General features: G+C 38.9%; 3 protein-coding genes across 3 annotated transcripts; 2 read left to right on the top strand and 1 right to left on the bottom strand. All coding sequences in view use genetic code 12, as the record gives it.

Annotated features, from left to right (window-relative positions):
* Positions 1-7,658: 7,658 nt before the first annotated feature.
* On the top strand, positions 7,659-8,268 carry DASC09_009950 (glycogen-binding domain-containing protein; the record flags this gene model as incomplete). The annotated part of the gene is made up of 2 exons (XM_064994598.1): positions 7,659-7,893; positions 7,961-8,268. The coding sequence occupies 2 exons, from the start codon at positions 7,659-7,661 to the stop codon at positions 8,266-8,268; spliced, it is 543 nt and encodes a 180-aa protein (XP_064850670.1).
* A 733-nt stretch (positions 8,269-9,001) lies between these two features.
* On the bottom strand, positions 9,002-11,287 carry DASC09_009940 (uncharacterized protein; the record flags this gene model as incomplete). Its single annotated transcript, XM_064994597.1, has 1 exon — positions 9,002-11,287. The coding sequence occupies one exon, from the start codon at positions 11,285-11,287 to the stop codon at positions 9,002-9,004; it is 2,286 nt and encodes a 761-aa protein (XP_064850669.1).
* Positions 11,288-11,534: 247 nt separating this feature from the next.
* DASC09_009930 (serine/threonine protein kinase) lies at positions 11,535-13,298 on the top strand (the record flags this gene model as incomplete). Its single annotated transcript, XM_064994596.1, has 1 exon — positions 11,535-13,298. One exon carries the CDS (start codon positions 11,535-11,537, stop codon positions 13,296-13,298), a length of 1,764 nt encoding a protein of 587 aa, XP_064850668.1.
* Positions 13,299-13,331: the final 33 nt, after the last annotated feature.

Raw genomic sequence — 13,331 nt, 5'->3', positions numbered from 1 at the left:
CATCTTTTACAAATATGGTGACATCATCAGCAAATGCTGTGACCTTTATCAGGATATCGGGGTTCATGGGATTCTGGATGGCAAAGTCTTTACCCAGTGGTTGCATGGAAATGGTCAATTCATTCCGGACTTCTAATTTTATGCCATGATTTTTTGTTTGAATATTTTCTAATAAAGGTTGTATGGCCAAGAGAAAGATACTGGTGCTTATTGGATTGCCCTGTAAGGTGCCCGAGGCTAACTTAAATAGCGGACCATGAAAGTTGTTGATCATTATGGAAGCAGTTGCTGATTTCAAGATGTTTATTAGTAATCGGCGAAAATTTGTACCAAGGTTTAGAATTTGGAAGAGGTGGTCTAGGTATGCATGCGAGATACTATCAAAAGCCTTTTGAAAGTCAGCCACAAGGATTTTGGAGGTGCGCAGCAATTGAAAAAGGTTGGATTCTGGTCTCATTGAGTGGAAGACTTCTTTGAAAGCAGCAATTTGCTCGAAGGACGTACGTCCTGGGACGAAACCAGTTTGTTCGGAACCCACAAGCTGAGGGATGAATTTGAGTAATCGGTTGTTTAACACTATAGCGAGGATGCGCATATTAGTGTTAATTAATGAGATTGGCCTATAATTGGGTAAAAACTCTTTATTTTTCCTGGGTTTGAGGATTAATGTAATCAAAACCAGACTATAGTCAATAGGGATTGACCCAGCGGAAAGGATAGTGTTGAATTCTTGGAGGAGGATATGCTTAATGTTTTCCCAGGCTTCCTTATAGAATGTATAAGGGATTCCATCAGGACCAGGCTCACTCTTTGAGTTTGCCTGCCATATTGCGTCCTTGATCTCCAGTTCGATAATTGGGTTATCTAACTGTATAGCTTCGTGGGCCATTAGTTTCCTGGAAGAGATCGTCGTTAGGAGGTATTGGCGAATGGCATTCGGATCATGGTAGTCTTTAGCAGAAAAAATGTCCTTGTAATAGGACGTGGCATGGGCCAATAAATCTTGAATATCGGTGAGTTTCCTATCTCCAGCAATGACAAAAGCATCAATTGGATTTGTGTTTGGGTTCTGTTTAAAAACAGAGTTCAATCTTTCATAAGGGTCAGGTAAAATAGATGGGTCACTGCGTTGGAGAGAGTTCAATGCCGTTTTTGTTAGTGGTGCTAACAGTCGGATCTCTGCAATCAAATGGGATATGGATGGCAATTGTGATAACTTCTTGGAGTTAGACCTAACCCGTGACTAACTACATCTAGTCTAGTCGCATCGTAATATAACAATTTTGTTATATTATGGGATCATGGTTAGGTTGTGTCCTGGTTACCATCGGTATGGTACCATACGGAACCCATGATCGGCATTACCTCATCGAGGTATTACCTTATCAAGGTATCACCTTATGTTCCACCCCTTATCTTTTAGTCCTTTATTCCGGGAAGGGGTCCAACACCCCATTATTAGTTTTAATCATTTTATTTATATAAGGATTCAACATTCCTTTAGTTTAGACCTTTATTTAGTTTAGGAAGGACAAGTCTCTTTGGATATAAAATACTGCCTGTAATCTCCACTTGATTCCAGAATCTAGTGTGCCCTTGCACACTGATTGTAACATTTGGTAGCACCACTAGGTTTAAGGACACCTCACTCTTGGTGCCCCGCGAAGCCTAGTTGGTTAACTCGGGATCTTAAGTGGAGTATGGCAGAAGAGCTTCCGGTGAATTATTGAAGTCGACGTGTGCTATCACAAGTTGACATGGAGTTATTGCTACGTTTCACCGTGGGGTTAGTTGCTTACTCGACCGAATAATGGAAGTTTTACGAACTATCAATGTTGCACAATCATGCTAAACGGGACAAAGCAATACTCTCCCCAGAATAGTCGTTCTGTGAATGGTCAGAAATAATAAGGTTTATTTATGAAACGACCTGAAGAGCGAACTAGGAGAACCCTTGAGTGGTCCACCATGTTCGGAATGTCCAAGGTGTCGTGAAAGTGATGTGCTGGAATTCGTCATAAGGTTCAGGAGCTAACAATACCAAACCAGAGACAGGCGCACGGTTGCAGTGGCATTGGTGTATAATGCTGTTCCTGGAGAAGACGTGGGTACGGTTTCGAAGAGATCAAGCTTAAGCTTGGCTGCATTATGCTAGCGAAAGTCATGGAAGCGAAGCTACGTGTCATCTCAGTGCAACTGAGTTGAACAATTTGTCACTCACCCTTTTCTCACCACGGCATAATGGATGTACCCCGTTGTGTTATATGAAGTATCTTTCCGACCATGACTATCTTACTTCGCTAGGTCGGATGCGATAATGCGAATATGATTACAGTTACCTCATATACCTGCAGGACTCTGTCTTGGTTAATTCGTCAGAAAAGACGTCATATGTGTTTGTCTTGATTGTGTTGAAGATTTAACGCCACGCCAGGTGACGCGAATTCCCTGACTGCTTTACATCGTTATAAATGAACGATGAAATTATTTTTGTTTGTGACTGTTGTCACCACAGGTGCTGTGGAAGCCCTGTCTGTTTTACTTCGTTATAAGAGAACGATGAAATTATTTTTGTTTGTGACTGCTGTCACCCCAGGCGCTTTGGAAGCCCTGTCTGTTTTACGTCGTTATAAGAGAACGACGTAACTATCTTTGTTTTGTGACGGTTGTCACCCCAGGTGCTGTGGATGCCCTGCTACATTACATCGTTATACGAGAACGTTGTAACTTTTGTTTTTGACTTGTCACATGAGGAACTTTGGTGGCCTTGTGTATTTTAACGGGCAAAAAGAGAACCATTGTCTGCCTCCTTCGTGACTGGATTTTGTTACCTCAGGGCCACGGTGGCCCTGCGTATTTCACACCGTTGAGGAAAACGAGTGTTTGGTTTTATGATCGATTAGGATCACGTTATAGGTGTCAAAATGACCCTGCTTATGGAGTGGTTGAGATCGGAACAAATAGCCACTAACCACTCCCACAAGACGACGACGTGTTGTTTTGTTTATATTGTTTATTTTTGATGTTTATTTTTTTGCTTATTGTTAAGCCACATTTCTGAGTCAGGATCAAGAGCCGACTAGTTATGTTTGGGAAGGATTTTATTCCTCTCCTATAAAATATTGGTGATTATTGAGGAGCCTAGGTCAAGGACCAAATAGTTAGAAAAGGTTACGATCTTAGAATCCTTACGCCGAAGATTGGTTTGTTTGGTGGTATAGTCATTATTTGTTAATTCCGGTATTCTAGTGCTGGAACGGAATTAATATATGGGTGACAACGGAATTGGGAGATAAAAGTCCCAAAGTTGTATCGGTTACGGAAAGCTGGTAACTATGGAGCGATGAGATAATAGCATCGCTTAGAGATTGTTGAGTTGAAATTATAGTAGTCACTAAAAGGTGATACGAAGCGATGACGTGGAAAGTCGCTATTTGATTTTGGATCGAAGGAATGATCCTTACAGATGTATGGAAGATTGGAGAAAGGAAACTTTTACGATGACCAAGGCAACTGGTGCCGAAGCTAGAGACGTTTAATAAATTGTGTTGTTCATGTTGCAAAGGAAGGTTCTGTCATATCGACAGTCTTACTAAATGTTGTTACGAACAATTGATTGAGATTGATGCATCCGTGGAAATTAAACGAGTGATTAAAGCCTTCCTGTGGGGATACTCGTCTGATAAGTTGGTCTCCAGTGTTCTTGTTATTTGTGCGGTAACGGAGATCATTGGTTCTGTGGGGTGACAATGATAGTAATAAAACAACGGTTTCGTTACTTCGAAAGGCCACAGTACAACATTACCTTGACACATTGGAGCATTGGAACTTTCAACACAGAGTTTACAGGGAAGAGCTAATCTGCGGTTGATAAGGGTAAGTCCACAAGTTGTGTGAACAATGCAAACCACAGAAGGATGTATCAGTGTCAACTATTCGCGAGAACAGATTAGGAGAAAGCTATGTAAATTATCGTTTCCGGCTTGGTTGGCAACCTCCCTTGGGTCATGGGTATTTCGATAATCGAAATAGAGCTCGACCATGGAGAGTCATTACTCGGGTTGCTTGGAATCTCCAAACCGAAGAATGAAGAGTCCTATTTGATTACCATGTTACGGTGAAAAAAAAGGATAGCTGGTATCGAATCGGAATGCTAATAATTCCAAAGGGGTAATTGGAATAGCTCCGGAGTTAAGCGAGGATCGCGTATAAAGTGACAAGAAGCTGATATTGGTAACAGGATTAAGGCAGTGTCATAATCGTTGTCAAAGTTGTATAAGAGGTATACAACCCTAAGGTCGAACAGGGATTGTGCGTGAGCGATGTAATATATCGTGGAATCGCATTGGAGTGAATAAGGCCAGAAGAGTATGAACTAGGGCATGCTTTTGAACATTTCGACTGAAAGGGATAAGGTTGAGCCAAGAAGCTCTATCGTTGTCAATTGACAGGATAAGGGTTTTGATGATATATCCAGTTTTGAAAATTAAAGAATTGAAGGCTGAGAAGTGTTAACCAGATGCGGTAAATGCACTAATGAAATGAACAATGTCCTAATGAAATGAACAAGGTACTTGATTAGATACATCACACTATTGAATCACTTAGAGAGGCCAAAAAATGTATTTGATCATTGACGTTACGAAAATATTGATTGTGAACTGTATCGTTAGGAGAAAGCGAGTTAATGGAATAACTAGCAGGACGATGGATTGACCGAGTACGGACTGGAAGAGGTCACTGGAGAGAATTCCCGACATCATCCATCGATCATATTAGTTCAAGTGACTTACTTCTTACAATGGCTAAGAGTGATTAGAGCTAGGAAGCTCCGTCATAACTGCTAATTCCTGAGCTTATCTTGAACTAAAGGTATGCTAACCCTATTCACTGGGAACGTCGATGAGTCTTAACTACTCCGCAATGAAATGACCTTTTTATGCATCTCGTGAGAATTGGATTGGAATAAATTTTGAGAAGACCAGAGAAGAAACTAAAGAAGAGAAGAATTTGGAATTCATGGTAATTGATACGTTGGCATTGTATGTCCAGGTTAGAAGTTTTGAAAGAAGTTAGTGATTAATTGATAAAGCTACCCATTGAATTAATGTGAGAGTTGGGAAGCTGACCGAGCTTACCGAGCCGACAGTTATTAGGTTATAAAGATCTTGGATTTTAAAGATTTTGGAACTTGTCTAAGCAGGGTTGGAAGTACTGAAGTTAACGATGATGAGAAGAATTAGCATGATTTGTGATTCCTTACCCTTTTACTTCGTCCTCATCTCAGTTGGTTCTGGAATAGTATAACTTCGGACAATTTGGTCCTTAGCAGTTTTAGTCAAGGCCGCTGTTGGTTTCTTTCGACCAAATGTGCACTGTTGTTGTTGTCCAATCACAAGCTTGGAAGACCTTGAAGAATTCTTATGAGTACTGGTACCATTGGAGAGAAACATGTTATGAAATTATGATAAAAGATAAATGAGCAGCTAATGGTTGAATCAAGTTCAACATTTGGGATTAGTGAAAGCTCGGAATGTTGGTTTGAATTAAAAAGGAAAACATATCGAAGACCCAAATGACTGTTGATCTCGAAAAGGACTACGCGTTGTCATATACCCAGGAAAGGCAGACCCAGTACATGTTCCCCAAAACCTGGATTCGTTTAAATTCCTTATGAGAAACGGTTACAACTTCACGACGAACTTGATGACTTTATGGCTAGTAATAATGATCGAGACGACTCATTCTCCGAGGGGGGATAATGTTATATTATGGGATCATGGTTAGGTTGTGTCCTGGTTACCATCGGTATGGTACCATACGGAACCCATGATCGGCATTACCTCATCGAGGTATTACCTTATCAAGGTATCACCTTATGTTCCACCCCTTATCTTTTAGTCCTTTATTCCGGGAAGGGGTCCAACACCCCATTATTAGTTTTAATCATTTTATTTATATAAGGATTCAACATTCCTTTAGTTTAGACCTTTATTTAGTTTAGGAAGGACAAGTCTCTTTGGATATAAAATACTGCCTGTAATCTCCACTTTTTTTTTTTTTTTTTTTTTTTTTTTTTTTTTTTTTTTTTTTTTTTTTTTTAAGGAAGAATTGAAGAAGTTGAATATTGCTCATCTTGTGGGTACCAAGGTCTTGAGATCCTACATGCATGGCTACTTCATTAGTACCGAGTTGTATGATAAGGTTTCATTGATCGCCAACACCATGTCATACAAGGATATGAGAGATAGAGAAGTGAGCCACTTTTTTTTTTTTAAAGACAAAATTCAATATATTAATTAATTATATAACTATATATCTCATAAACTACTTAATGTAGTTTGAAAAACTATTCACTTGATTCCAGAATCTAGTGTGCCCTTGCACACTGATTGTAACAAATTTTAAGTAAGCCCTTATGGCCAAGTTGGTAAGGCGCTACACTAGTAATGTAGCGATCCTCAGTTCAAATCTGAGTGAGGGCATCAGGTACTATTCTCTGGGCGTGTGGCGCAGTTGGTAGCGCGCTCCCTTAGCATGGGAGAGGTCTTGGGTTCAATTCCCAACTCGTCCATTGTTTTCTAGTATTTTTAATGATGAGCTTTTGAAAAACTCAATTTTTTTATGACACCTATCCCATAGTAAAATTATACAAGTATGCTACTTGTATTTGTAGACTAGTTGTTAACAACACCCTAGAAAGTTAGTAGGTCTTATACTAGGAACCAGATCATCATATCTCTACTGATAAATATTATAGTGGTGGCTATCAAGATTATATTTACAGTCATTATTGGTTTAAGGTTGCTAGGTGTCGTGCTGCTTGTCCTTACTACTGTCCTTATATTTATTTAACTTTATTATCTAAAGTGTTTGTTATTATACATGAGTGCGTTTGTTTCGTCTTTATATATATTGAAGTACTTTATAGATCTGTAGAATTCTAACAATTTATCGTTGAAACAGCTGACCATTCGTCAACATTGTAGTATCGAAAATACCAACATTATAGACACCCATACTTTGCTAGGTTTATCACATCAAAAAATAATACTTTTATCAACTTCCATTCATTTTTAGCTTATTTTAACAATCAATGAATAATAACCACTTTCATTTCATCTTAAAGTACTCTTTTTTGTGTTTACTTCTATTATGCCCTATTAATAACTAGTTAATATATATTAGAGCCCCTTTTCGAGCTTTGAGTTTATAACATAGGCTGAGACCAGCCACGGTGATCACTATTTTTTGACCTTCTTATTCTGTATCTAACAGTCCACGACAATAAGTATTGTTAGCTCTTCATTCCCAAATACTTGAGATGATGGCACCACAGGAATGGTACATTATATAGAAGATATTGTAACATACACCTGATGTTGGTTGCACTGGAAGAGAATTGACTCTCCATTTATGTGTTAATTTTGGTCAACTTGAGTTTGAAATAACCGGGAGGGAGGAACTACGCTCACTATTGGTCTGCAGAGTTCCATTGGCATGCCCTTTTTACAGGGGGTGTTTGTTCCCCACGGTAAAGAGAGGGTGCATAGAGCAAATAACACTTTTTTGGTGATGAAAACTTATCGTTATCGCAGCCTTCTGCAGAAAAATATCCATGGATAGAACAATCACTGACAAAAAAGAAGAAGAAGAAGATGTCAACCTGCTTTTATTTTTATTCGAATACTCCAATACCAGATGATACTTCTGTGTGCTTTGCTTCTTCTTTTTTAGACTGGAAGCAAATTGACACTACTAGAAAATCCAGTCAAACTTATGAGGCCAAGTTTGATAACAAGAAATACCAAATTTCTGGGGGCCCCAAGGTGCAATACAAATTTATTGTTGATGGCGTATGGAGGCTAAGTGACGATAAGTCTTTACCAACAGGTTAGTTTACTTTATTCTACAATATATTATTAGTTCTAAGCTTTCAATTACTAACAAGGGACCCAAGAGTGTGATGCATCGGGAAATCTCAACCATGTTTTAGAAATACCAGAAGACTCCACCAAACTGGCGGCCAGCACTTCCGTTGAGGAGCCCATCCTCATTGGGAAATCAGATACTGCGCAAATTGGGGATAATGATAGCCTTAGAAATAGAGGGAAACCACTTCAACGAAGAGGCTCCACTCAATCGACAACATCAACAATCATGGTCCTATATAATGAGCGAGGTCCATACTCAAGATTTTTGTTGTGGGTATACGGGTTAACTGTTGGTAAAGCTGTCAAGATTTTCAAAATTATGTTTGGGAGGTAATTGCTTGAATTAATGAGGGATGAGAAGAGAGGGAGGAGTGTTTCATTACAATGAAACATATCGTCGTGGTTATGGTGTGTATTTTATTGAAATGTTGTACTAAGAAAGGAGAATGAGGAAGAGTGCTCATCTATTAATTTGAATGATCTACGGGATCTGAGGCTATTTTTTTTTTGTTCTTGGGATTTGTCTGATTTTTTTTTGATTCTAGTGTTGGTTTTTTGGTCTGATTTTTGTATTGTGTAATTTTTTTTTGTTTATGATAGTAACCATTTTTTTTTCTTTTGCTTCGGAATTACTCCATATATATAATAGTTATTTTTAGTGTCGAATTTTATCGAATTTTACCAATGGTTATTTCAACTGCCAGTGTACTTCACCTGATATAATAGCATCAGATATAATATACGATATAAATTGCAATGGCTACTAGTGAGTCTGGTACTAAGAATGGATGCCTTTCTTTTCATACTATACTACTTACTTGTAGTGGACCTATATATCACATTATTACATAAATCAAAATGAATCCTAATATGCACCATAAAACATTGAAGGTTTTTTCACTATTTTTTTTCTATAAAAAAAAAGAAGCCTATAAAATCAAATCCCAAATAAACAGAAAATTAAAAAAGAAAACTAAAATAACAGAGATATCACAGTAGAATAATAATAATAATAACACATAAAAGAATATTGAAAATAAAGAGAAAAGAGGAAGAAGGATAAGATATTAAGCGAATCTTTGAATATTATTTGAGCTGTGGAACTTTTTGGTATACAACCCTTTTAGATTGCCATCTTCGATAGATGCTCCACTATTATTACCGTACCCTCCATAGTTTAAATTGGCAGACATAGATCCAGATTTCGTCAATTTTTGCTTGTTGACGTAATTGGAAAATAAACTGGTAGTATTTTGATTCATCATCGACCTTGATCTTCGGTGTTGCGACGGTCTAGATCCCAGAATGTACCCCACGGGTTTTACATCAATTTTCGGTTTAGATACCCATCTTGGACTACCATCTGGCTCGTCAAAATCTCGATACTCATCCAGATCAATTTCCAATGTTTGTATCTTGCCAAATGCACCTTCATAGTTTGCCACATCATTGATGTTGAAATTCCTTTTCTCTTGAAGATTGGACGACGCAGAGCTGATTGGTACCACCGAGCCAAATAAAGCGTTTGCATCGAAGCTGCCATTGCTTAAACAAGCCTTATTGTTGAATGAAGTTGATTTTATTATTGCCGGGATTGAAGTTGATTTAAGTAGCGAGCCTACCGAGAACGATTTTGGGATATTTACAGGTTGAAGCTTGGAAGTGGCTAACAAACTATCCGCTCGTCGCTCTGCAATAGTGTCCTGAATATGGCCATGTTCCTGCAAACCATTTATATTCTCATAAGTGGTGCGGTGTGGATGGTGGTGGAGAACGAGGGTACTGCCACGCCTAGGAGAGTAATTTTTATCTTCTTCAATGGCTTGTCCGTGCTCTTGTGCTTCTTCAATGGACTCAATCGGTATTGCCGACGCTTTTCTAACCATTGATTTCAAAGAGGAAGGTTTCCCGACATAGAAAGGATTTTGCTTACCTGAATTATTGCCAATTGAACCATCTCTTATCACGCCATTTTGAGTGGCTGTAGTAACCAGGGGAGCAAACTCATTATGATCATGATCAAAAAGATTAGACGATGAGCTCTCAGAGTTTTTCATTCTTTGATCATTGAGTACAGCATGGCTGGACATTAATGAGCTACTTCTGCTGGAGGAACTAACGGAATTATTATTAACTTTGACTCCGAATCTATAATTTTGCTTAGAAGGATAGAAATCATCAGACGCACTTCTCAAATGCTGTTGTGACCTTAGCTTATTGATGTCTGTCATGAATTGTTTCTCTTTATCGGCAAATTGTTTGTCCTTTTCTGCATGCTTCTGGATAAGCGTTGATGAAGCTTGTTGTTCTTGACTAAGTTTCAATTGAAGTTCTGTGATAGTAGCAGCCAAGCTTTTATTTTCATCTTGCAATTCTTGCAATTCCTTTTCCGTTGATTCTTTATATTCTTGAAGTTCGTTGATTATTTCCTTTTGGGAATAAATCGTTTCATGGCAAGTCTGAAGAGACTTTTCCACGGTTTCGAGATTTCGAAGATTTCTAGAAAGAATCTCATTTTCCGTTTGGATTTGCGAGAGGGCAATTTCATTTTGTTGCAATTCCCGTAGTTTGGTTTTTGTCTCCCGAAGCTGTTTATCTAGGAGATCATTTTGCTTTGCCAATGATAATTTCTCATCGGTCAAGAGCTCCACCATTTTCTGCAAATCTTCGGTTCTTTTATTGAATTCTTCTTTCAATCGTTCTCCTTGATCGATGCTTAGTGACTTTAATTCGGAAAGCTGCCTTTTAAGCTGGCCATTTTCCCGCACAATGTCGTCATTATCCTCTCTTTTGAGTTCTTTATCTTCTGTGGAGGGTTCCTTGGCCTTTTTAAGTCGCTGGAGCTCGAATTTTAAATCACGATACCTCAATGCTAAATTATAGTAGGCATTATACATCTTGGTATTTCCATCTGCAGTCACTGCTAACTCAATAGAAACTTGTCGGTACTTTATTTTTAAGTCTTGGTACTCAGATGTATCTATTAGATCCTCACTGAAATCTGAGTCCGAATCATCCTCCTCGATTGCGTTTTGATCATCATCATCATCATCATCATCATCATCATCATCATCATCATTTAGTGATTTGATCGCTTGGAAAATCTTGTGGTCCAATTCCAATAACTCTTGAACGTTGAGGTCATCTTCTCCTACTTCAAGGATTTCATACCCCATCACTATTTCACACGATTCCAGTCTTCTCATTGATTTTTCAGGAGAAAACTCTTCGAGTATCGTGGTAATTTCTTTCTCTAACGGATCATCACTCAGGGTGTCATCATCCATAGAGCAGCTGTGTTCAGGTTCATTTTGGTGGTCGGCATGGTCCAGTTCGTGTGAGATCCATGCCATTTCTTTATCTACTGCCATATATATACTGATGCAATATATCAATACATATATGTTGTATGTGTGTGTGTCGGGAGCTTTATTTGTTTGTTGTTTTTTTGTCGTTTTTTTTGTTTTGAAGTTTCGACCCACCGCAGCGGTGCCTCCCACACACTAGAAACGAAAACACGCCAGAAAATACAAAACATCTCATCAACCATCACCATCACCCTGTATAGATAATACCACTAGCACCCACTACCCACGACATATGGACGAGCGGAAACGACAGAAGTCATCGTCACTAAAGAGGAGGTCGACCCTAAAAAAGCACCAGATTCTTGATAAATACAAGGAAACCGAGGTGGATACCGATTTGGAGACGTCTTTTTACCAGGACACAAACTCGAGCTTCGATTTCTTTGACACAAAGATCCATGATTGGAAAGTGAAAACACGGATATCGAGTGCTAGCAGTATTAATACTCGGGCCTTTTTAGATAATGGCACCATCTCCACCAATAACAATAACGGTAACTTCGCCACGATCGACAATACTGACAACATCGACAATGAAAGATCGATGCTGTACCACCACAACCACAATAAACCTTCTTCATCGTTTTTATCTCCTGGATTAAGATCCAATACCTCTCAAATATCGTACAGTAATAGCAAAGCATCGGAATTTTCCCCATTGAATAAAGAAAACGTCCTCCTAACTTCACCAACGTTCACAAAGAGGCTCAGTTCGGCAGAATTAATAGAGAATGTATTATACAAATACGAGATCAAAGAACAAATAGGCAAAGGAGCTTTTGCCAGCGTTTTCAAAGCGACCAACAAGATGACGAAAAAAAACATTGCCATCAAGCAGATTGACCTAAACACCGAGGACGACACCATGGAGCTCATGTCGGAGATAAACTTATTGAAAAGTCTCAAACATGTGAATATTGTGAAATACCACGGGTTCATCCAGCGACACAACACATTAAACATCTTTCTCGAGTACTGTGACGGCGGGTCATTGAGGGAATTGTACCGGAAAATCAAGAAATTCAACAAGGAAAACGGTAGAATCACTCCCTCGTTGCTTACCGAGCCTGAAGTAAAGTTCTACATCCGGCAAGTACTAAAAGGGCTTGATTATTTGCACCATGAAGGAGTGGTGCATCGGGATATCAAGGCAGCCAATATCTTATTGACGTCTGAGCGGATTGTCAAGTTGGCAGATTTCGGAGTGTCTACCAAAGTCAATGTCAATACCGTCAATGTCAGGAACTGCCAGGCCGCAGGAACTCCTAATTGGATGGCCCCTGAAGTGATTTCTTTGGAGAAAGTATCGACGGCCTCGGATATTTGGTCGTTGGGGGCCACGATCATCGAGCTTTATACTGGATATCCACCGTATCATAACTTGAATTCCATGTCGGCGTTGCACGCCATCGTTAGTGATGATTGTCCTACGCTACCCAAAGGGTTATCGGAAAATGGTAAGAAATTCCTTACAAAATGCTTTCAAAAAGATCCTGAACTTCGGAGCACCGCAAAGGATCTATTAGCCCATCCTTGGCTTGTGGATGAAGAAGGTGAAAATGGTGAAACGACCCCCCCTAGAAGCTCGTCCCATAGCAGCACGTCTCATAGCAGCAGCAACAATCATGTGTATTATAAGAATAGAGAGTTCTCGAACCCTTCAAGAAAAGTTTCCAACGCTTCTTCCAACGATAGTGTTAAATACCACAGCAAGAAACACAAGAGTTTGTCATCAATTAGCATTGGTGATTTGCCTACAGACAATGATTCCTCAACGAAGCACAGAATTAGAAATATTAGTCAAGCGTCTTCTCTATCAAAGTATATTGAGAAAGATTACGAATTGGATAATTGGGATAAAGATTTTGCTGATTTGAATAATCTTTCCAACTTGAATATCGACGAAGGTAACAGTTATATTACAAAGAAATTCCAAACTAATGAGCTACCGAAATTAAAAATAAAGAAATCCCTGACAAGATTTTCTGAAAGGTGAGAGAATTGTTTAACTTTTCCTTTTTTTTTTTTT

This window comes from Saccharomycopsis crataegensis, assembly GCF_037102585.1.
Source record: "Saccharomycopsis crataegensis DNA, jcf7180000000073, whole genome shotgun sequence".
In the NCBI taxonomy this organism is placed as follows: Eukaryota; Fungi; Ascomycota; class Saccharomycetes; order Ascoideales; family Saccharomycopsidaceae; genus Saccharomycopsis; species Saccharomycopsis crataegensis.
This window is presented reverse-complemented; position numbering and strand designations above follow the sequence as displayed.